At 41.0% G+C, this 24,239-nt stretch overlaps 5 protein-coding genes across 8 annotated transcripts in view; 3 read left to right on the plus strand and 2 right to left on the minus strand.

Annotated features, from left to right (window-relative positions):
• Positions 1 to 1,440, plus strand: part of sele (selectin E) — a 4,152-nt gene extending 2,712 nt beyond the window's left edge. Inside the window, exons 10-13 of one of the 3 annotated variants that reach the window (XM_046049072.1) lie at positions 32 to 172; positions 322 to 498; positions 597 to 726; positions 825 to 1,440. In XM_046049072.1, the coding sequence (XP_045905028.1) occupies positions 32 to 172; positions 322 to 498; positions 597 to 726; positions 825 to 885 (509 nt within the window). In that variant the 3' untranslated portion in view covers positions 886 to 1,440. Of the gene's footprint in view, positions 1 to 16; positions 173 to 321; positions 499 to 596; positions 727 to 824 lie in introns of all 3 variants that reach the window. The other 2 variants (XM_046049071.1, XM_046049070.1) reach the window with 2 other exon arrangements.
• sema6bb (sema domain, transmembrane domain (TM), and cytoplasmic domain, (semaphorin) 6Bb) overlaps positions 1 to 24,239 on the minus strand; it is a 275,790-nt gene that overhangs the window by 75,421 nt on the left and 176,130 nt on the right. The gene's annotated exons all lie outside the window — the stretch shown is intronic.
• Positions 2,316 to 5,475, plus strand: LOC123970797 (L-selectin-like). 2 transcript variants are annotated; one of them, XM_046049114.1, is made up of 9 exons: positions 2,316 to 2,440; positions 2,526 to 2,568; positions 2,721 to 3,116; positions 3,202 to 3,306; positions 3,607 to 3,711; positions 4,434 to 4,613; positions 4,838 to 4,927; positions 5,027 to 5,048; positions 5,252 to 5,475. In XM_046049114.1, exons 2-9 carry the CDS (start codon positions 2,541 to 2,543, stop codon positions 5,295 to 5,297), a joined length of 972 nt encoding a protein of 323 aa, XP_045905070.1. In that variant the 5' UTR covers positions 2,316 to 2,440; positions 2,526 to 2,540; the 3' UTR covers positions 5,298 to 5,475. The 2 variants fall into 2 exon arrangements, with proteins under 2 accessions (XP_045905070.1, XP_045905071.1); XM_046049115.1 differs by lacking the exon at positions 3,607 to 3,711.
• On the plus strand, positions 5,745 to 11,357 carry LOC123970763 (selectin P). Its single transcript, XM_046049047.1, has 16 exons — positions 5,745 to 5,797; positions 5,912 to 5,990; positions 6,100 to 6,486; positions 6,582 to 6,689; positions 6,780 to 6,965; positions 7,056 to 7,247; positions 7,681 to 7,866; positions 7,956 to 8,141; positions 8,299 to 8,484; positions 8,592 to 8,777; positions 8,900 to 9,085; positions 9,211 to 9,396; positions 9,616 to 9,804; positions 9,907 to 10,095; positions 10,553 to 10,675; positions 10,774 to 11,357. Exons 1-16 carry the CDS (start codon positions 5,795 to 5,797, stop codon positions 10,836 to 10,838), a joined length of 2,637 nt encoding a protein of 878 aa, XP_045905003.1. The 5' UTR covers positions 5,745 to 5,794; the 3' UTR covers positions 10,839 to 11,357.
• Positions 13,188 to 23,404, minus strand: lmx1a (LIM homeobox transcription factor 1, alpha). The gene is made up of 7 exons (XM_046049113.1): positions 23,226 to 23,404; positions 17,133 to 17,353; positions 15,977 to 16,149; positions 15,514 to 15,591; positions 15,045 to 15,135; positions 14,459 to 14,647; positions 13,188 to 13,656 (listed from the first exon to the last, which is right to left on the minus strand). The coding sequence occupies exons 1-7, from the start codon at positions 23,402 to 23,404 to the stop codon at positions 13,514 to 13,516; spliced, it is 1,074 nt and encodes a 357-aa protein (XP_045905069.1). The 3' UTR covers positions 13,188 to 13,513.

Below are 24,239 nucleotides of genomic sequence, written 5' to 3' on the forward strand. Positions count from 1 at the left end.
AACCCAGAGGGAGAAGATCACCTGATCACCAGCTGCAGCCAACGTTTGAATGACCTGCGGCCAGACTCCACCTGCAGCTTCAGCTGTGCCCCAGGCTACCAACTGAAGGGAGTGCACACTATTCTCTGTTCTAAGGACGGACAGTGGACCTCCACCCCACCAACCTGCACAGGTAGGCCTATACACACTTACCCATTTTGCCTGCACTTTATTTGCATGCTCAAAGGTTTTGAGGCAGCAGAAGTATTACATCGCTAAAATTATCTCCTTTATCACTATGTGATGGTTAAAGTAAATTCTTGGTGTCTTCTGCCACATCAGCGAGATGCCCGTTGCTTGAGGCTCCTGAAAACGGTCATGTCAACTGCTCAAGCAATGAGCCAGTGTACAACTCACAGTGCTCCTTCACATGCAATCAAGATTACTCAATTGATGGACATGACCTGCTGACCTGTGATCGTCATGGCAATTGGACTGGAGAGAAACCCACCTGCCAAGGTAAAACAAACAAAAAAGATCAACTGTTAGAGGAAATCTAATACAATACAATGTTAAAATGCATGTTTGATCATTCACATTTGATAATGTTTCCACAGCTCCCCCATCTCCAGTCATTGCCATTGCTTCTAGCGTGGCAACAGGGGGCACTGTCTTATCTGGTCTGTCTGTGGCTATGTGGATCCTGAAACGACTGAAGCAGAAAGCCACCAAGTTTGAGCTGAGCAGGTTCGATGAGCATTCATCACTCTTAAATTGTACATTTTTCTTAAAAGACGAATTGTTGAATTGCAGTGCTCATCTTCTTCTTTTGTCTTTTCTTACAGCAACTCTGACATTGAGGTCCCTCCACAGGTCTACAAAAACAGCATTGACAGCCTCATATAAAACACCATCATATTCTTCCGAGGCAACGACGGGCAACTGTATATGTCTTTAACATAACTGCATGTGAATTACCCTTCATAGCATAAACAATATTAATAATTTACATTAATATACAACTTGGTAACAGAAATATATCCAAAACCAGTATGTCAGAGCTATCAATGGTGAAAGGAAATGTGTTTTTTTAGACCTTTGCATTTGATGGTTGTATTATGTTTTGTTGAATTTCATGACTGGATTTCATGATTTGTTCTGTAACGTTGCTCTGATATTTATTTCCTCCCAAGGGGAGTTTTATATTGAACACATTGTTCAACAGCTTACTGGACATGCTGGAAAGGTGGCTCTATTCATGTTATTCTAAATGTTACATAACATTGTGAGTGGATTGCGAAGTGAAGTCATTTCAGAACTGTGAAGAATTTCAATGTATGTATTTCAGTATTTATGTACTATTTATTCAACAGGTGCTTATTGCATTGGCAATGTTCATTCATATTTCTGTATGTTTAAAGCAGTGTTGATTTTTATTCACAATAAAACTTCAAACCACCATTTGCTTTTGAATATTTTTTATGCATCTCCTTTATTATGGCCTATAGCTACTATTAAAACAATAAAAAAAAATTGTCAGTCATGATAGTACACTTATGTTTTACCACAAAGGTTCAGGCATCAACACACAACACTAGCCTATTCCCACACTTTGAGCAGGGACATTTATGCTGGCACTGCAGGACATTGTTGTGTTTTTTTAGGAGGAAGAACCATTTTCCAAGTACAATATAGACCTCTTAGGTGTTTCTGCAACCTTCCTTGCATAGTCAAGACAGAGATGAATAGCTGAATAACAGTGAGAGGTATACAAAGGAGGAAACGGCTGTATTGCTGGGGTAATCTGTTTTACAGATCATCACCATTGTTTCCCCAAATTCTATGTCAGCGCGTAACCAGAAATAAATGTGGTTTTACATCAGACTGAAGGCGACAGCATGGGCACCCTGTCTCTGTAATCTGTTGCAGTTAAAAACTTGATTTCACAAGATATCAGGATGCAGAGAAGCAGCATGTAAAAACTGTCAACTAGGATACTAAAATACACTAATTGGCTCCAAGATTTGATGGTGACCCTCCCTGTGTTTTACTTTAATTTGAAATGTGTTTTTATTGTTTGTATTCCCCTTATAGTTTTTTTTTTCATGCCCCTCATCTGCCCCTGATCCCACCTGAACCAGAAACAGGTCGCATTTCCCAAAAGGTCTGTCCAAGTACAACATGTCATTAGGTCAGTCATTCAGCCAATCATTCATCTCATGCATTTTACTCTGTACAGAAAACATCCAGGTATTGTATGATGCTGCTGGACTGAATTGACTGAAAATATAAAAGCCTGATACTGGTCCCTGGTTGCAGCAACTAACATTCACTTTCTGTACTGCTGTGGTGTGTAGTTTCATGTTTGAAACAATTAGAAAAACAAGGATTTGACCAGCAAGCTTATTTTATAGATTATTTTAGGAAATATATTTACTAAATATTAAAATACCAATTCTGGGTAAGTAAACAAGTTCTTATTCAGTAATTTGTCAAGATAATATTCATCAATATTTTGGCTTCTGATTTTTTTTTTCTTAAGACAGACAACAGGTTTGAAAATGAACTGGACATTGATCCTCCTCCTTGGTGAGTATTAGGTTTAATACTGAGGCAAAATGTATATGATGGCACCTCCATAATCTTCTGATGTGAGATATAACATTGTGCATGAACTCTTTTGCGAATGAATTATCACTCTACAGTTGTCCTTAACTTGTTTCTTTTAAAATATATGTTAGGTAGCTCCTTAGCTGGGACTGTCTTCTGCTGGACATATCATTACTCAAACAAAATCATGAACTGGACCCAGGCCCGACAATGGTGCCAGACCAATTATACAGACATGGTGGTCATCCAAAGCCAGGCGGAGAATGACTATTTGGTCTCAAAGCTGCCAAATTTAACTTCTAGTCCATATTATTGGATTGGAATCACTAAACAGAACAAGAATGACACATGGACCTGGATTGGGAATAACAGCACATGGATTGGTAACGAGTCATGGGCAGTAAACGAGCCCAACAATAACCACATCACCGAGTTTTGTGTGGAGATCTACGTGAACAACAGAGATAACCGAGGGAAGTGGAATGATGAGAAATGCAGCAATAAAAAATATGCAGTTTGTTATAAAGGTATGTAAAGCTAATTGTTTTTTTTAACTTGTTTCAGTTTCAAAAGTGGTAGAGGTTGTTTTAGTGTTGCACATTTTCTTAACAGCCCAATGTAATACAACATCATGTGACAGAGGAACATGCCAGGAGACCATAAACAACATAACCTGCCTCTGTGAACCTGGCTTTGAGGGAGACAGGTGCCAAACAGGTGAGGAGAGCTCTCTGAAATTAAGTCACCAGATTGTGTTTGTTTAAAGGATAGATTCATAATTTTTCATGTATTAAAACAATTCTTACATGCCCGTATGTTAATTGAAAAAGTTTTTGGTTATGTAATTTTACATTTTACAATGATCAGTTTGGCAGATTTATTACTTAAAATCACTTTTTGAACCAACAGTTAAGGCACAACCATGTCTAGTTACAGTGTGCAATGATTGGACAATGGCTTTAACAAAGCTATCAATTTTTACCCAACTTGTTTTAGTATTGCACTTTTTCTTAACAGCCAAATGTCATGCAACATTATGTGACAGCGAAAGATGCCAAGAGACCATAGACAACATAACCTGTCTATGTGAACCTGGCTTTGAAGGAGATAGGTGCCAAACAGGTACAGTAATTAATGTTTATTTAAACCAAAGATTACAATTTTTTCAAGTCTATCTTAAAACAATTCTCACATGCCCACGTGTACATAGAAATGATGATGTAATGATGAACACATTGTGTACCTTGAGTGCTAAGGGTTTATCAAACTGTTCATTATAACCCACTCTGCAGTTCCCCCCGGCTCTATAAAGCTTCATTGCATCTTTCAGCTTATTGTTTTCATTTTTCAGTCCACAACCTTACTGTTTTGGCTTGTTGTGGCTGGTCTGTTAGCATTGCAGGTAGCTGTTTTATGTGAAAAAGTTAAAAAAAAAATGCATTTTGTTTTCCTGTGGTAGACAATATGTATGTGGAGGCATACCTGAAAACTATCACATGTGCGAGGTTAGGCATGACTCTGCCAGACTGTAGTATGTATATATCTCACTGCAAACTCACATTCTGACGTAAGGACTTTTCACTATCTCCTTCCACAGAATATCCTCAGTGTAGGTCACTCACTCAAATACTTAAATGCATTTTTGACAGAATTTTAACACGGCCATCATAAACCCTGCATCTGTTTCCTCTGTTTCCTGAGGCCAGGCTGTGAATTCAAATACTGATCAAAATACTTGCATCAGCATGTCTGTGCTGTAAAAAAATACTATTCACAATAGAAAGCTAGTGTAAGTTGTTACATAACTGGATCCCTGGTAAACTTTAACCCGTTTGTGCCCCTAGCTCTGGAATGCCCCGCTTTGTCTCAGCCTGATAACGGATACCTTAGCTGCTCAGAAGAAAACCAGTCATTCAACTCAACCTGTCAATTTTTTTGCCACCCTGGCTTCCTGATGATAGGCTCGCCGGTAGTCTCTTGTGGGTTGACCGGTGTCTGGAGCGGCCCAAGGCCTACATGTGCAAGTAATGTTTTTTTGTTTAAGCAAACATTTAAAATAGATTTGTTTAAAAGCATAAATACACCAAAATTATTGCACAGGTCCGTTGCGCTTTCTCTGAAAAAGTGATTCTGATTTTGATTTTTATAATGGGCAGCAGTAATAGTAGCTGTAGTAGTAGATTAACTTGTTTAAACTTGTTGTCATGTATTTTGTAGCTCAGGATAAAAATGTGTTTTATTTTCTCAGGCTACAAAAAGGCTCTGCTCGCTGTAGCTGGGTGTGGAGCATTCTCTGTCTTCTGCTGCATCTGTTTTTGCTGGATGAAACAAAGAAAAAGTCAGTGTTTCTTAATTACACTTAGTGTAATAGTGATGCAAGTCACTGTTATTGCAACAGACCTCAACAGTGATCTGTTTGTGTGTTCATTTCTCACAGGAAAGAAACTTGCCCAAGTAAGGTCAGTGTTGAAATGGTCTTATCCAAAGCAGCCCCACCCATTTATGCACATTCAATATTTAAAACACTAGTTTACTAAAATTGTACAGTTTATTGGTGTTTAAAAAATATATGGCGTGCTACTTAAAAATGCTATATTATTGTACAGTAACTGTAATCCAGTTTAGTAAATCATTGAGTAGGTGTCCCTTTATGTCTTTATAGGCAGCCTGAAGAAGCATCAGGTCCATCCAGTGTGGCTCAGGGATGAAGAACAACTGGAAGCTCATCACCCAAATGCCTTTTTTTCCCTAATATACTGTTTGTTAAAGCTTCAGTTGGTTGTACTGGCTGGATATAAACTGTGGTGTGTTTGTGCAAGTGATGGTTTGTTATCAATTCATGCATATGTAAACTCAAAACATTCATTAAATAACATTAGAGTTGCATTTCTGTGGTGTCTTTGTTAAAAGATAAATTTAGTAAAATAAAATAGATTTCTAAAAGTTTTTATTAGTACTTGTGAGTGTCTGTATGTGTGTGTGTGTGTGTGTGGGTGTGTGTGTGTGTGTGGGTGGGTCGGTCTGTGTGTGTATGTTCCCAGAGTGCTATGGTTGGTAGAGTGGTGCCCTTCCTGAAAGGAAGTTACGGCGAAAGTGACATTACAAAATTGGTCATTGACTCATTCCCTGAAGGACACACAGTCATCAATCATCAGCAAAGAAGTGTAAATGCAGCAACAAGAGTGAGTGGTTGAAGACAGATCAAATGGTAAGACCTAACAAATATCAGTGCAAGTGTTGTACATTCATACATGCATGGATACATACTGTATATTCACACTCATATGCAATTATGAGAAAATAAGTTATTTTTTTATTTCAGATGTTTCATCAATCAGTTGATGCTAGACAAATCCTGCGTCACAGGGTGCTGATAGCTGTATTACTTGTATTTGCCCAGGGTAGGTCTGCTTCCCTCTCATCTTACAGGCAGTAAACTGTTTCAAACTACTTTTATTTTCTTGCTTCACCAGTTAAATTTTGTCTTATTGTCCGTATGCCTAATCTCAGACCTGAGCAGCGGAGGAGGAGCACAGGCATGGACCTACAATTACAGCATCAGTCCAAACCGTAGATGGCTTGAGGCCAGCCTGTGGTGCAAGCAGCACTTCACAGACATGGCGGCCATCCAGAATCAGGAGGAGACTGACTTCCTGAACAATCTGCTGCCGTTTAACCAAAAATATTACTGGCTAGGAATTCGCAAAGTGGGTGGAGGATGGATCTGGGATCGAACCGATGAGAAGGTGCCCCAAGAGGCTCAGAATTGGGCAACAGAGGAGCCAGATAACATAGTGGATCAGGACTGTGTAGAGATTTATATTAAGCGGGAGATTGACACAGCCAAGTGGAACAATGAAAACTGTCGCAAGAAGAAGGGAACTGTCTGCTACACTGGTAAAAGTCTCCTTAATTTGTTTGATAAACACATTAAGTGACTCCTGTAGACCTATTATATACAGAGTGTGCAATCTCTCTCTGTATGTGTGTAGTATCTTGTACACAGGATTCCTGCAGTGCCCATGCAGACTGTATGGAGACCATAGGGAACTATACCTGCCAGTGCCATCCTGGTTTCCAGGGGTCACGCTGTGAAGAGGGTGAGCAAACATTGACATTATACATTTAAATTAGCCATGACCTCTTTCCATGACAAGTTAAATAAAGTATTTTTTTCTCCCTTTCTTCAGCAATTGAATGCAAAACATTGCTGGATCCAGAACAAGGTTCCCACTACTGTTTCCATCCCTATGGCTCCAATCGTTTCAACTCTTCCTGCCATTTCCAATGTGAACTTGGCTTTCAGTTGGTAGGTGTGCCCCAACTGCTATGCCAAGCCAGTGGAAATTGGAACCATCCTGTTCCTCTGTGTCAAGGTATGGAAACTGGATATCAACAATGTCAAAACACTTGTTATTTCAGATGTCACAAGTTAAGAGGAAAATATTTCTCATTGCCTATCTTAGTTGAACAGTGTCCGGTTCTGAACCACGCCAACATCAGTGGAGGTGATATGAACTGCAGCCATCCCATTGCACCTTACAGCTACAACTCCACCTGTGAGGTCAGGTGTAACGAAGGCTATGAGCCCAGTGGACAGGACCAGATACGTTGTGACCACACCGGCCGGTGGACAGCCAGTGTCCCAGCATGCACAGGTGAAGTGATAGTCATTACCTTTAAATTTAAAAGCATCATTAGCTTAACCTGATTTAAAATGTCTCCATCTGAATAATTTCTGTAAAATACTCTCACGTTTAATTTACTTCCTCTTTTGTAGTACTTGGCCTCCGTTAATAGATTGATTGCTACCACTTCCTAATACATGGCGTCACTGTGTTGTCACATCGTGTCCAGACATTGCAGCATATCAATCAGACCTGTTATCACTTTACTTCACACTCATTTATGTCTGCCTTGGGAAAACAACATTGCAATCTAATGTGGGTAGGCCTGGGCTGTTTTCCTTGTATGTCAGCATGGTTATTCATACCCCCGTCTCATGCTATGTTTGTAAAAGTGGGGTCATAATAACATTGATTCTATTGAGTGCACTACGTGTGAGTGATTGAAATATATGTCCCACCACAGTGAAAAAGTGCTCCCCCATTTTCTCTCCTGTTACGGGCAACATGACATGCGTGGACACTCTGGAGCCTTTCTCCTTTGGCTCACAGTGTAACTTCACTTGCCAGGAAGGCTACTACCTCACCGGAGACAACATACTCACCTGTCTGGCCTCTAGACAATGGAGTGAACCTACACCTACATGCACAGGTGGGTCACAGGGCTCCCTGAAAACAACACAAGCTTCCTGAAAACAGATACTGCTATGATGAGTAACAGTGTGTCGTCTTCTTCCCCAGTGGTACAGTGCGAGAGTCTAAAGGCTCCGCCCCGTGCCTCCATGCAATGCCAGGACCCTCTAGGAGTGCATAGCTATGGCTCAATATGCACCGTGCAATGTGAAGAAGGATTTGATCTGATTGGCACAAACGTGACAAATTGTTCTTCGCAGGGCAACTGGAGTCACGCACTTCCTGTTTGCCAGGGTATGACCACTGATTACTAAGTGCTGAAGTATTAATATATATGAACAAAATAAATACCACACATCCTGTTCTTATTGCTCCTTCAGCTTAAATTAAGCCGTCAATTCTGTTTACTATTTTGCACATGTAATGAGTCTCTCCCTGGTCTTTCTTCAAGCTAAGAGGTGTGGTCCAAAAAATTCTCCTCCTCATGGCTCCCTGTCCTGTTCTGACCCAAATGGTTCCTTCAGTTTTGGTTCTCAGTGCACAACAGCCTGTAACGATGGCTTTCTACTGAATGGGACAGCCAGCACTGAGTGCACCTCCCTGGGCATGTGGAGTGCAGACATCCCACGTTGCTTGGGTAAAATAAAATAAAACATCAATCAAATGCCTCTATCATGTCTTTCTGGGACCCATTTTACTAAATAAAATTTAGTAAAATTGTTGGTCACTCTGTTTTCTTTATAGCTAAGAGATGTTCCACTCTGAGCTCTCCCCGTCATGGCTCCTTAGCCTGCTCTGATCCCCATGAAGAGTTCAGTTTTGGTTCTCGGTGCACATCAACCTGTGAGGAGGGATTTCTCCTGAATGGTACAGCTGACACGGAGTGCACCTCTCTGGGCATGTGGAGTGCAAACATCCCACGTTGCTTTGGTAAAATAAAATAAAAAATGAATCAAATGTCTATATCATGATCTGTTTTTTGACTTCTTTCTGATACCCTTTTCCTAAAAAATAATCTTGTTGGTCTCTCCCTATCTCCATTTTCTTTACAGCTAAGAGATGTCCCACTCTGAGCTCTCCCCGTCATGGCTCCTTAGTCTGTTCTGATCCCCACAAAGAGTTCAGTTTTGGTTCTCGGTGCACATCAACCTGTGAGGAGGGATTTCTCCTGAATGGTACAGCTAACACAGAGTGCACCTCTGTGGGCGTGTGGAGTGCAAACATCCCACGTTGCTTGGGTAAAATTAAAAATTAAAAATCAATCGAATGTCAGTATAATCATCTTTTTTTGTAGCTTCTTTGTGGTACCCTTTTACCACATAAAATTTCTGTTGGTCTCTTCCTGTCTCTCTTTTCTTTACAGCTAAGAGATGTCCCACTCTGAGCTCTACTCGTCATGGCTCCTTAGTCTGTTCTGATCCCCATGAAAAGTTCAGTTTTGGTTCTCGGTGCACAACAAACTGCGAGCTGGGTTTTCTCCTGAATGGAACATCTAACACGGAGTGCACCTCTCTGGGCGTGTGGAGCAGAGAAATCCCCCTCTGTCTGCGTAAGATATCATAATATGAGAGATCTCTACTTCGCAAATATTCCCTCCTTCTCTGTGCTCATTAAGGTACACTTGTTGTACACCACAACACACCAGCTATATCATCAGTTTGTCATGTCTTGAATAGATAGTTGGGTCTTGAAACAAACAGCGCTTTGTTTTAGAAGATTATTTGGGCTGAAGCTGCTGGTCATATTCTTTGCTCAATGCCATCTACAGCACAGCCATGCCCTCTACTGGCCAAGGCTCCTCAACATGGGAGGATGAACTGTAGCCATCCATACTCGCCTTTCAGCTATGGCTCCCACTGTAAGTTTGAATGCAATGAGGGTTTCAGGCTGAAAGGAACACCAACTATGACTTGCAACAACTCAGGCCACTGGAGTCAGGATCTACCCACCTGCCAGCGTGAGTGCCCAGCGTTACCTTAAACTTACTCCTGTCTGTTCTGGTGTTCAATCAGTTGATTCAATGTAATTAATTAAAATGTCTGTCCTTTCTACATCTCAGTGGTACAGTGTGAGGCTATTCGTGTCTGGTCTTTACCTCTGTCTATGAACTGCTCCCATCCTCTGGGGAACTTCAGCTTTGGCTCCCAATGTCTTTTCTCCTGTAAAGAGGGATATTCCCTGAATGGCAGAGAGGTGTTGTTTTGCTCTTCCACTGGATTTTGGAACGCCAGTCAGCCTAAATGCACAGGTAAATTGACTTTTGTTTGCATGCAAGCTCACAATGACAATGCTAATGTTTATCATGTCTTAATTTAGCATGTTAGCATGCTAAAATTTCCTAATTTGTACAAACTTCAGCTGAGGCTGATGAGAATGTCATTAGTTTTGTAGATATTTGGTCATAAACTAAAGCATTTGGACATTTTGAAATTGTGACCTAATGGTGGCGAAACAGAAAATGTTAAGTGATCACCAAAGTGATTATAATCAATCTTATAATTATAAACAAGAATGTGTAAATTAAATTTCATGGAAATCCATCTAATAGTTATTAACACTTTTCTCTAAAAACCATAAGTTTCAACCTCATGGGGGCGCCAGAGGGGAAGTTCACAAAGGTCATTAGGATTCATCATCTGGGAACCATGAATACCCGGAGCACATTTTGTGCCAATTTTTAACCTTTTGACCTTCATGTGTTCCAGCGGAAGGTATGCCAGTGGGGACAGCCATGCTGATGTATACAGGTGTAGGTGCAGCCTCTGTTGTCGTGCCACTTGTCCTGATAGGACTGGGTTTGTTGATTATGATGCGATTTAAGAAAAGAGGTGAGACCTACTGTAGTGATGATATACAGTTCACATATACATACATCACATTGTAGCACTCACCATACATCCTTAACCTTTATTTCTGATCTTTTCAGGAAATATGATCATGTCTGATGTGCCAGCTTGGGGAGACAGAGAGAATCCAGCATTTGAATTTTGATTTATTTTAGTTAGTTCTGTTTGTAGCAAATACTGCAGTCAAATGCTTGCTATCATAGTTATTGCGTGATACTGGTACAAAAATATTATAGTAGGCCTAGAGCTTCATATTAACTGTGATTTTAATTTCCACTCAGATAATCCTTAAAATTTTGATAATAATGCACTTGAAATATTGACATAGGAGTGGATTTTCACCCCTGTCCCATCACACTACCATAAAAATACTCCTGTCCCATCCGAATCCCAGAAGAATGACTCCCGCCTCATCCCATTCATGATAAAAAAAACTAGCATTTATTTTTAATATTCCACAGGAATCCCATGACCCACACAATTCACAATTTAAACCTCTAATGCACATTTTGCATGAAAACCTTCACCTTTTGTTATTAAACAACCCAAAGCATGATACACAATTCATGCACAATACACATACAATTTGTATGCAGCCTTGGCTTTGTGTTCTGCTTGTAGCCTATATTGATAAATTGTCAATAAACCATCAACAATTCTTGAATCGCCACCTTTTACTTTTTGTCTTATTTTTTGCTGACTCATACAAAACCACCTGAAGTATGTGATCAGTGTTGGCATTATTTTAACATTGTGACTCGGTCTTGCTGGTGCCCACCTTAGCAGCTCAGTTTACCCATATTTGACCTCCCCCATAGGAGCTAATACTGTGGGGTCAGTTGGGGGAAGTGGCAGAACTCCTCTGAGATTGCCAAACTGTCACAAAGTGTCAGTTTAGCACATTTGGTGGCCAGAAAGGTCCTGTAACTTATTATTCTCAGCTCATTGTGTCACACTGGGCACTGATCTCACATTAATACCCCCACAGTAACAGTACAGTATATCAAATTAAAGGGCCTGAACTGAGACTCACATGGTGTAGGAAATATGTTTCTTATTAGGATGATTTTACCAATTTTTGTGTAAATCCATTGTCTGAATCAAGAATTTAACTTCTATGGTATGGCTGTATATAGAATCATCTCTGTGTATCTGTGCCAATGGTATACCCCCAGACTTTAAATATGCGCTGCAACTGGCCAATGGAGTATCTTTAGCAAAGCGTGTGCATCTGTCTTGGCACTGCAACAGCATGAAGCCAATTATAGCGGTTAAAAGACAGAGGGTTTGTGGCCTTTGGTTGGCATGAAGGGTGCAATAAATAACCGAACTGTTGACAGGAAACTGTTTGGCTACCATCAGAATAATAATGAGGTTATTGGTACCCGCTGTGAGCGTATGATCACAGTTTGATTATTTTTCTCATCCCACCCACTGCTGCTGGCAACCATATATGTGTGCCAACTGTGCACAGACTCATGCACAAGAAGGGAAAAGGCCCTGCAGGTGACCACTTTGGCTTCCTTCCCTGATATTCAAGTCTGGCTTTTCTCCCTTCATCTACCTCTCAAGATACAAGGAAATGCATTATGATACTTTAGTCTCTACAACAAAGAGTGCTGTTACTCCTAACACATGAGCATGCACACATGCACATGCCAGCAGACACTTTGAGCAGATACAGACACAGATACAAAGGCAGACTCAAAGAAACGCACACTCAGTATACTCTGCTGCACACTTCTTTAGCTCTGGTTGGCGGTAGCATACCACGGTGACAGACAGTTAGATTGTTCCTGACCATTGACTTGCGCTCTCTGCTCTGCAAGGTCTGATTTCATAGTGGGAAATATGAGATGGGTCCAGGAGAGGGTTCATGGCTGGGGCAAGGAGGCACTCCATACAGTGGGGCTTCATATCTCTGTGTCACCCTGGGCATTCTCCCCTGACACAGCTTTCAGCCCCTCTGTTGTCTGGAGCCCCCACCCTGGTTTTGCTCAACCTCCCTCCCCAGGATTGGTGCATTCCAGCTGGGCACAGTTCCTGGGTGGTCCAACCCCCCTTTCCCATCCTCTATGACTGGAGGAAGGAAAAGGCAGAAAAATGCAGCGAGGGCCTTTGACCGTGAGGAGCACAATGTGAGCGTTGATGATGGCGCCGAGGATGTGATGCTTACCTGCCACTGACCCATACAGCTGTCATAGCCCGGCATTTTACAATCTGATGATCCACCCAACAACCAGGGGAAGATGCCTCACTGACCTGTCACCTAGATTGGACTGATAAGCACCGAGGATGGACTGACCTGGCTCTAACCCTCAGCATGAATACCCCATCTTCATAATAAATCAGCCTGAGCTTCACACTCACTTTGCCACACACTTTAAGCTGAATATTCACTGTATCATTGCCATTATTTATTGATCATTGTTGATTCATTCACAGTGAACAGCATACACACATTGTGAGAATAAATACAAATACACACCCAAAGAGCTATTTACATTAGTAGATGCAGATATGATCTCATAATCTAACATTCAAACGTAGTGAGAGAGGTCCATCAGTATCGTGCATACACAGGAACCTGTGTTGTACAGTGGGATTGTAAAGCATAAGAGGCAGTAGTGTAATCATGTTTATATGGAGGTGCACATGGTATATTGCATGATTTCACAGTTTACCCACGTCCCCTTGGCTGTGATTTTGCAGCCACTTCTTCAACGACCTTGTGCACAAGTACAGACATAAATGATGAGGCCAGAGGACGGTGTGGAGTGAGGGAGACGCGCCACTTCTCACTGAGTCCGGCCTCCACCCTCAGGAGGTGAAGTAAGAGTCCTGCATGGAGTAGAGGCGGTCAATAGGGGTGAGCAGAGAGGAGTCACCCAGGGACAGGCAGTCGCTGTCAGCCACATGACACAGAGGGTCTCTGTCCATATCACCGTACAGACCCTTGAAACCTAAAAAAAGACACAACATCATTGATTACTGGATAATTAAGCTGTGATCTGATTATTAGTTGGTTTAATTGAAATATAATTTGCAGGAATTCAATTAATTTGCACTTTACAAGGGATGGACAAATTAACAGGTGCAACTCACAATATAAACAATTACAAATACAAAAGCCAAGCAATAAACACTACCTGTGCAAAGAATGAATAGAGGTTTTAAATCATGGTCATCATTGGTGGTGTTATTTTAAATTATATTGTAAAATGTCATTTTGCTGCTATTTTTGATTATTTTGTATTTTGTACTATGTGTCATTACCCCTGAAATTATTGTGGACAACCGAACAGTTTAATGCAAAACAGAGCTTCTCCACAAATTGATTAGTACATTTTGAAGAATTTTGCTGACCTCTCCTTATCAATAATACTTTAAATACATTTGTAACCATCAGGTAACGTTTTGCCCTAAAAATTAGTCATGTTTTTGCATATAGACCTTTCACTTGGTCCCATACTAAAAAAGGAAATGTGAGAGATTCTACAGCAGAGGGCAGAGACCACTACCCCAGATAACATTGCTACAATGCTGAGGCTAACTTGGAGTCCAAATAATAAAAAAAAAATACTGTTGTCCATTTTAAAATAATAAACTCCTGACTGATTTCTGATTTCACAAAAATGATGGCAGTAAATCATGTCTTTTTAAAACATTTTTTTTGTTATTTTTCCTAATCACACTAATCGTAGAAGCTTTGTAGAGCAAAACGTATAAATCTCCGCCATGGTTTGACAGCACTTAAGTCTTTACCATAGGGGTGCATGTGATCCCCTGGCATCTGAGGTGGGGTCAGGCCCTGTCTGAAGGGGTCCATGTCATATTCCTGCTGCTCCAGTGTGGTGAGTCCCATCTGCTGCTGCTGCTGCTGCTGCTGCTGAATGTGGGTGTAGGAGGACCCCAGGTGCTCCAGCTCAGAGGTTAAACCGCCACAGGAGGGCGCTGTGGTGCACAGGAGACACTCAGGAGACGGCGTTCATTGCTACAGTCATGTCTTTTAGTAAGCCTTTGAGCCCTGTGCTAACTTCCTAATTTTTGTCAGAACTATTTGAAGCGAAACAGTTCTGACAGGTATTCAGCCTAATCTGACTCCACTGCCTTTGTACTGTTCATTACTTATTCTGTCTGCTAAAAGATAGGCCTACTTGAAAAAAACTCATTGTACTTCTTCAAAATGTTGTAAAACATCTTTCATCATGTGGCATTTTCTTTCTTTGAAAATGAGTTTCTCATCCCTGATAAGAAAGAGGTACATCTAACTTTTGTCTTCAGAATATCATATCATATAGAGAGTAATAAAGCACTTTTAATAAAGCAACATTTTCCAACAGTATAATACCTGTGTGATGTGAGGGGCGATCAAGCTGCTCCTGAGTTTGCTGCTGCTGCTCCTGCTGCTGCTGCTGCTGTCTCCTGGCCAGTTTCTTCATCTAAAAACATGCACCGGCAGACAAAAAGCTCACATACAGGCCTAGTGTAAAACATTTTTCTCACTCCACCACCCATGCATACAAGTGTGCGAGTATACGAGTTCACTCAATTGCAAAGTATTAACAGTGAGGTAAAGGACATCTTTCAGTGGAGGAGGGAAACCACACATGAGGCCCACTTTGTGAGGAAATATGGGGTTTAATCTACAGTGATCTTGCTGTGAGATGTCATCAGTTTCCTGTATGAAGAGATAACCAGGCTGATTTCCACTCTGGCATACAAACATGGTGCAGAAAGAGTCCTTTTATTAGTAGCGCATATGACTGTGTGTGTGTGTGTGTGTGTGTGTGTTTTTCCATGTGTGTACTTTGTATTACCTTGGCTCTTTGGTTCTGGAACCAGACCTGCACAACCCGGACACTCAGACCAGTCTCTGCTGCCAAGGTCTCCCTTACCTTGGACCAAGATTCAGGGGTAGGGAGAAAGTAAGAAAGGGAGGATAAGAAATAGGAAAATAGAAACAGAGAGGTCACTTGAAGGTTTACCCTTTTTCTAAAGTCAAGTACCCATCTGTCCAATAGCAGTACAGTGCTATTATATACAATAGATAGCTGAAATCCTGCCACACTTCTACAGTTTTGCACTGAGGGGTTAACAACACTTGATAACACTTGATGGTTTCCTTGCCACATTCTGAGGTAGAAGGGTATCTACTTTGAGGATCTTCATATTTAAAAAACTCCTGCTGACTTTTACAAGGAATTACAGTAAGAATGTTGACAGAAAACAACAGCATAGTCTATGTCTTTATTTTCAGAGAGACATAATTAACACGTTTACCTTTCGGCAAGGCTTGGATGAGACCTCAAAGGAGGCTTTAAAGGTCCGCCTTTGTTGAGTGGTCAGAATAGTGCGTGGCCTTTTGGGACGTTTGCTCTCCGGATCTTCTGATCTAGCTCGTCTGCCTGTAACCCTCCTAGATTCCTCCTCTTCTTCTTCTTCTTCTTCTTCTTCTTCTGCTTCTTCATCACTTTTACCTAGTGGGCAGACACGATTGAAAAGCAAATGTTTATTCACCTGCTAGACATTTGCAAGGAAAATGTAGAGAGACAGATTTTAAAAAGAAACATTCATGCCATAAGCATTTAATGCATCATTTGCATTTAGATATTTTGTGATTAAGAGTTGCAGTTAAATTTTTTAATTTATGGTATATCTACCACTTTCCCTCAACTTGCCCGATGTCTGCATAAGTTTGTGGTTGCTTCAAGGTTCAAGGTAACTTTAGTATCCTTGAGGGACAATTTGGTTCACAGCCAGCAGTAGCAAACAGATATCAAACAAGAACATAAATTAAATAAATTAACAAATACAACAAAAATTATAATTGCAGCATTTACAAGGCTGATAACAGCAGTGGAAAATGGCTTACATTTCCCAGAATGCAACCTGGGGTGACAGAATGGACCACTTGAATATCTTAATGAATTCATTGAAAAGTAGTAGCAGTAGTTGTTTTTGTCATAATTATAAATATTTGAATACAAGCAGGTTTTTAAGAATTATCTGACACCGTTCCATGTTGTCCTTTTTTATTGTTAAGTTGCAGGAAATTTCACCCAGTTGACGTGTTGCATTTTGTTTAATATTACCGTTATGGTTATTTACCAAGTGTTGGACAAAACAAACTGAAGTTTTAGCTTAAAACTGTCACAAATATATTGTTAGTTGTATAATACAGTATAAATACGACATTTAAAACTCCAAAGGATGCAGAAATGATTAACAAATAGTGACACATAAGTTTCAAAAGAGCTAGAGTAGCTCAGAAGAGTTGAGGTATACAACAGTAAATTAAATAATACTAACACTGGGTCAAAACAATCCATTTTTTTAGGTGTGTATTTGGAAAATTGAACCCAATCAGTGGTTAGTGTACTTAGTGTACATGTACAAACACACACACATGCACACACATACAGTACACAGCCTGTACCTGTGTCAGAGGAGGTCGGGCTGGCCAGACACTGGTGGTAGTCCTCTCTGGCACACAGTAGCTGTCCCTCCCTGAGGATGCAGCGATCTCCAGTCTGCAGACGGCAGCAACAAACGCTGCAGGTGAAGCAGCGCAGGTGGAACACTGCTGCCCCTGCACGCATCACCAGCTCTGCGGGAGAGATTGCCTCCGCACAGCCCCCACAACGTACCGCAAACAAGCTAGAGAGAAGGATGGGAAAGTGGGGGTGTAACAAAGGAGCAAATGGAGAGATACTTTGAGAGCTCAGTAAATAACACAAAGTGATGCTTTTGTTTGGCTGACTAGAACTCAAGTATAAGCTGAGACACATGAGGACCCCTCACACCTCAGTGAGAAGGGACTCCATGAGAAAAAAAATGCTCGGTTGACTTGGGGAATGTTGCTGAGTCGAGCTGTCACTCAAAACTACTGCCAAACTGACTTCTCGCCTGTCCTACTCCTCCTCCTGCCCCGACCACTCAGACACATACCCTTAGCGTGGCGGGTGTGCATCTTAGCGCCTGGCAACCAGGACTGGTGGGCTTAGCCTCAGCGACTGTTGCCGTGGCTCCGGCTGCCGTGTCCGAGGCTGTGCTCCTGGGGAGGCAGGAGAAAAGCTCTCGGCAGGCCATGGCTCCAGGCAGAGGGGGGGAATCAGATCTCCCAGTGGGAGAGGCTGAGCCGCTGGTCCCATGAATTATCCGCGGAATTATCCCTAAGTCTGCTTAACCAGAACGGGACAAAGACAGAGCCAGCCCCCAAGCAGCAGGACCATTGTCCGCTGGCTGACACTGCGGCATTTTGGGTCTGTCACGCAGGATGATGCGTCATCATTCTGGAGCTTGTGTTTGTCTCCAGACCTGACTGGGTCACCAGACCAGTCAGCCCAGATGCATGAGAAAGTGACAATTTTTTCTCTCCATGTTTTTGTTTTCACATAAAAATACTTCATGAGGCCTACAAGGAGAGTCTAGACATATCACTGATTCAATGTATTCAATCTTTGTAACCATTATTTAAAAAAAAAAAGGAGTTAGAGGTTAGTATAAAATTAAAACCTTCCAAACTTTTCTTTCCTTTCCTTCAACTGATCAATGCAACTAATCATGGACAAATAGAAAACTCTTATATAACAGAGCAATATTGGCCTTTTTATATGTGGTTAACGGCAGATATGATTAACCACAGCCATCATGTGTGTTTCATTAGAAAGACTGTATGCTAAGCTTTTGTTTCTGAATTGTTTATTTATGTATTTTGTCACAGACATTTATGATAATGGTTTTCATTGAACAGATGCTGTGTCATAGGCTATTTCAAAGCATTTGCACCATGCAGACAGATACATTACACAAATATAAAAAATATACTTTTTGTGGTGTGGCACTTTTATGTGAAAAGCAATTTTGGCATAAAAGTGAATATGAGCACCCATATTAGCAATAGGTAGTTTTTGTAAATCCATACCTAATAAACAGTAACTTTCACGTGAAACCAATGTAGCATTTGAATTCCTTATGTAAAAATAGAAATTTAGCACAATATTTACAAGCAAACAAAAACTCAGACCAAACAAGCAAACACCCCGGTTGAGACATCCCTGTCAAAAGGTCTGAAGCTGCAACATCCTAAAGCCAAACATTGCTGGGACCTCTTACTGTTGCTGTGGGGTCGCTAGGGAAACATTAAAGCCCATTCCCAGCAGCTCAGGAGGGTCATTTGGGCTGCTTGACCCATCCGAGTCGTCTGTTCCATGGCCTCAAAGGTATGCGCTTTAATATGGCCAACATACTGTCTGCGGTATGTGCATTCCTGTGGCAACGCAAAATGCATCAACAAAACAATTTCAAAGGAAGTGTGGCAGAGGAAATACCCGGAATGTTTCTAGGATGCAGCAAAGTACTTAATTAAGTGCCTCAATATGATGCTAATGCTGGATGTCAGTGAAGAAGAAACTATGGGCATTAATGTTCATGTTTCGAGAATCGCTTTTCCATTATATGCCTTGTCCAGTTTGTCTAATTATACCCAGTATTCTTAAGCGTTGTTAATGCAAAGGTAAGAGTACCTCCAATACTTATGGAGCAGCTCAAGGTGTTTAATATTTCAGAGTTCCCGTTGACATGATTGGCCCAGAGGCCCTGCCAGGAGAGCGGGAACACTCAGTCACGCTGGATTTAGACATGGCAATTAGTGACAAGATCATTACAGACAAATAAGTCAGCAAAATCCTGCTCTCTTCCACACTGACATGGCCAGGGTCAGGCACTCTGAAGGTAGATGCACTGTATAAGAAGATGAGTGTTTGGCAGAAATGTACACACATGCACACACACACACACACACACACACACACACACACACTTACTCCAGAGCAAAGCCCTCCACTCTCATTGTTCTTGCCCTGACTTCAGTGCTGACCTTTGGTAGTCGGGCAAACAGACTGCTGGTCTGGTGGACATGCAGAGACGGATCCTGTTTCTGGATCAGGTTAACCTGGATCCTTTGCTGAACGCACACACACACACCAACAGTGACTGTGTATCAGATACAGATCTGCAGGTCAAGTGCACCGCTGATCTGACGACCAATCTGATGTCCAGTCCACCTGACCACTGAACCGTTTAGCCAATCTAAATCTGCTGACAAACTGACCAACCTAAACATCACATTGTCAGACAGGAATTTGCATACAGCTTCATTAAATTACAGAACAGTCTGTTGTGTGTATTGCCTGTCCCGTGTGACTTCTACAGATCAGGCAAACAAACTATTTAAATTATATAGACAGTGTAATCATGTCAGGAATATTTATTACCAATTTCTCTTACAATCTTTTAATGTTCTGTGTTGTCTTGGAAAATGGTTATGTACAAATAAACCTCATCATGTATCTCCCTCTGTCAGTGTCAGAGGAATTTATACCAATCCCATGAATATTGTCGATGGTTTTAATGAGTTTAAAGGTAGACATAAACATGGTCACAGCTGGTCTGTAGGCTAATCAGATTTCGCTTTACTGTAATTTTTTGAACTCATAAAAAGGTTTAAAAAATCACAAAGTTAAAGGGAATTCTGCCACAGGACATTATGATGTGAAAAGACAATGAAAATCACATTTTTCCTAATCTTTACATTCTGGTGCTGTACTGCATGAGTTTAAAGTTGTAAAAGTTACCCTGGTCCGGTAATTGATATGTATTTAAACTATTATGAAAAAGCCTGAAAATCAGTACAGTTTTATGAAAAAACACTCAGCACAAACTTTTACACAAATTTTATCTACACTGAATGACAAAATGTCTACAGCATTTTGTTGCTAAGAAATCCTCCGTTATCTACACAAGTATAACAAAAAACATGCCTCCATTAACAGTTACATGTCTTAAAAAGATCAGACCTACTTCAGAGGGTGCCTCAAGCCAGTGTGAATACCATTCACACATGTTTTTGTAAATTTTATTTGTATGTGATATTGTCCTGATGCCTTTTAATTATTTAAATATTTCTGTAGTCCACTGAAAATGTTACATTTTTTAAAATTTCATGTTTTTTTTTTTTTTTTATTGTGTTTGTTGGTGTTGATCTTGTTTATTTGATGTTTTCAATCTTACTTGATGGCGTCGGATCCTGAATACTGGGAAGAATTTGGTCCAAGATTTCTTAGCTTCTTTACTGCCATGTCCTTATGTTTTTTTATATAAACCCTCTGCATGTTCTGGCTTAAATCAATACATTAATCTTGACATATAAAATAATTTGCCTTTCTGATATTATGTATGTTTAGCCTCTTGGACCCTGTAATGAAAGCAACCACTAAAACATTTGGAGTGAAGAGGAATTACATAATATAAGTTGCTTTGTTCTGGGAATTTAAATATTGTTGTCTTTTAGACACAACAGCATTGTTGTTTTTTAGCTTCCATGAACATGCCAAACCTGGTGGTTGGCATGAGCAAAGTGAAAAACAAGACTCAGACAGAAGATTCAGCGTGTGTTAAGAGACAAATGTTGTCACAGTATGGAATAATTGTCACTTTTGAACTGGCTTCACACTCGTCCTGCATCAAAAGAAGGGAGGGAGTAGAGCGCAAGTTGCATTGTGAGAGACACACAATCGGACACACTTTTAAAACCCTCATCATGGACAAAAGTGGTGTTCGTGTGTTATGGAGTGCCATAACCCCAGACAGGATGAGCGTAGAGGTGGAGACGTGAGACCTCAAAGGCAGAGCTCTGGCACCAGGCCTCCTGCTAATTGGTCAGGTCAGATATCTCACGGTCGGCTGGGCGTTGTCCCATCGCTCGACTAAGGAGCTGCTGTGAGCGGAGCTTTCCAGATGCCACGGCACATAACGCCAGGGCCCATGGAGTGCACTGTCCCCCAAAATAAGTTCACACCAGCCTCACCGTCTCTCTTGTAGGGATGCACCAGACCTTCTGACATATGGCTCAACTCTCCTAATTACCTCTCAGTCCTGCTCTTTTCTCTGTGCTATGATCTCCCCTGATCACGCTAAGCACTTTAAAATATGTGCTTTAACAAGATTCCACTCTGACTTCAATTTATCCATCGAAATGCCATTTTGGTCATCAGACAAAAGGCATGTTTTATATGTTCTACTAATAAACACCCTGCTCACAAAGCTATGTAGGACCCCAACATACTCCAACAGTAATTTTGCAGACTGGGAACATGATGGTGGGGAGCATTTTGGACCAATGAGTGTAACATCCCTTGTTTCCCTGCCTGCTTGTCAAAACAACCATCACATATTGTTCAGAAATAATGTAAGCTGCTGCCTGTTAGGGAGTGTGCAGTTTTTGTCTTGGTACTTGTTTAGGTGAGAGCATGTTTGGAGGAAGAATGAGGGAATGAGGCTGTGACAGTGGGTGGGTAGGAGGGAGTCGGACGATTGGTGATGACGGTGGGAGTTTTTTTTTGGGGGGGGGGGGGCACGACCGCCTCATCAGTGAGACCATATGTTGTCCCCAGCTTGCAGTTGCCACGCCAATGGGCCTCGAAATTTTAACACATTTTGACAATGTGTCAGTTGAGCTCTGCCCCTGGTTGTGTGCTGTATGTGTGTGTGTCGTGTGTCTGTGTGAAGGTGTTGTTTTTTTGTGTGCATGTGTGTGTGTATGTATGTATGTGCACTATGCAATAGTGTTCTCGCATTTCAGCTCCCTCGCCACCCCTTCCTCCTACAGTCACCTTGTTCTGTTAGTGCACTGTGCCAAGTTCTCCGGTAGTCAACTTACACCATATACGCACATACACAACTACACACACACACACACACAATGCTTTTGTCATGATTAAAATGTACCCTTATGTACAGCAACTAAAACTACATAAGCAAAAAGTAAGGAGAAATGGATATGGTTAAGTAACTATAAAGAGAAACACAACTTTTCTCTCTCTCTCTCTCTCTCTCTCTCTCTCTGTCTGTCTCATACAAACACACATTCTTAGTCAAGGTCAGATCTGGACAAGGGTTCTGTTGGGAAAATTGGCTTAATAACACATAATCATTATTGGACCCCGGGCCAAAAAATAGAATAAAATGAGACAAAATAAAAGAAACAGCTTATATAAACGCCATTAGATATTTTTCCATTAACATGGACTATAATGTTGGTAGTATATCTGAGTTTGGAGGCCTAGAATAAATTATAATGCATAATGGACTGCAGCTATATGTGATTATTTTAGCATATGACTTTATTGTAGCAGAAGTTTTCATTACAAACCCTAAAGAAAATTATATATAGCCTATGTCACTTTTTATCAAACGAAAACTAAAAATAGAAATGTCTTCATGCAATGACTATCCATCAGTGAGAAAGCGAAATTCACAACTTTGCTCACCAGTAAAAAAACTATTTAATGTGAACTATCTGAGAAATATTGACGTTGTACAATCAGATGGGCTTAACTTGGAAAATCTGAAGCTGAAAATGCTCTGCCTCAGAGTTGAAAAGTCATGCTATGATGGCAGCGTTTTATGATTTCAGCTGTAGCATCAGGCGAAACCAAACAAAAACGAAGAGTTGGAGATCAGCACTCACTCAGCATAGTCCCGCTTGCAGTAAAGTTTGCGATCCCGCAGAAAGCAGGAGTTCTTGAGCGCGTCCCCGCACGCCGCGCACCGCACACACTCCTCATGCCAGAGGCCGTTAGTGACTCTGAGCAGGAATCTGTCTCTGATCAGCCGGTGGCATCCGGCACACACTGCCCTCTGATCCATATCTGCAATGACGGGGAAATCCTTTAATTGGGACACTTTTCCAATCAGCAGGACGCTGCTGAAATATTGGCTCATTTGGCGGCACAAAGTAAGATGGATGGGCCATTAAAGTGGGACCTAACCTCGTTGTAATGTGAGGGGAAAGTAGTTTAATAAACAGTTTGTTTATATAAAAAAGTAGGAATTATATATAGTCTAGAGACATCAATAGTTGTATTAGTTTCTGACCGTTGTTTAAATTAGGATAACCATTTGATTTGATGACCAAGTGCCAAGAAAGTGCAATTTTTAAAAAAAAAACACAAGTGAAAGTGAGACAAAAAATTATATTCTTTCAAAATCTACATCTAAGTGAATAATATAATTATGTTATTAGGTTTTACCCACCTAATGCCGGCCGATCCACCATTGCAATCCTCTAAAGAAACATTGTGAAACAGATGTTGATCAAAAGTCCATTGAAGGAAAATTAATATTGTAAAATAACATATTAAACACAGCTATTTAAGTTCAAGAAGCCCATACCTGGTAAAAAAATAAAATAATGCGAGCTTCCAGGCGGCAGAATAGTATTTTGGTTGCCAACTCCCAGTTCTTCTCAGAGCATCTCCGGAGCTTAAAGTCCTGCTGCAACTTGCTGCTCGGAGCAGAGAGCAACGCATCAAAGTTTCTCCTCAGAGCTTCCGACGACCTCTCTGAGTCCACTGTTATTGACTATTTAGACTATCTATCAATTATCCTATTAGGAGTGAACGGGAAGGAGAGAGAGAGAGAGAGAGAGAGAGAGAGAGAGAGAGAGAGAGAGAGAGAGACTTCCTCCAAGTGCAGGTGCCGG

The sequence above is a fragment of the Micropterus dolomieu genome, linkage group LG05 (genome assembly GCF_021292245.1).
Source record: "Micropterus dolomieu isolate WLL.071019.BEF.003 ecotype Adirondacks linkage group LG05, ASM2129224v1, whole genome shotgun sequence".
In the NCBI taxonomy this organism is placed as follows: domain Eukaryota; kingdom Metazoa; phylum Chordata; class Actinopteri; order Centrarchiformes; family Centrarchidae; genus Micropterus; species Micropterus dolomieu.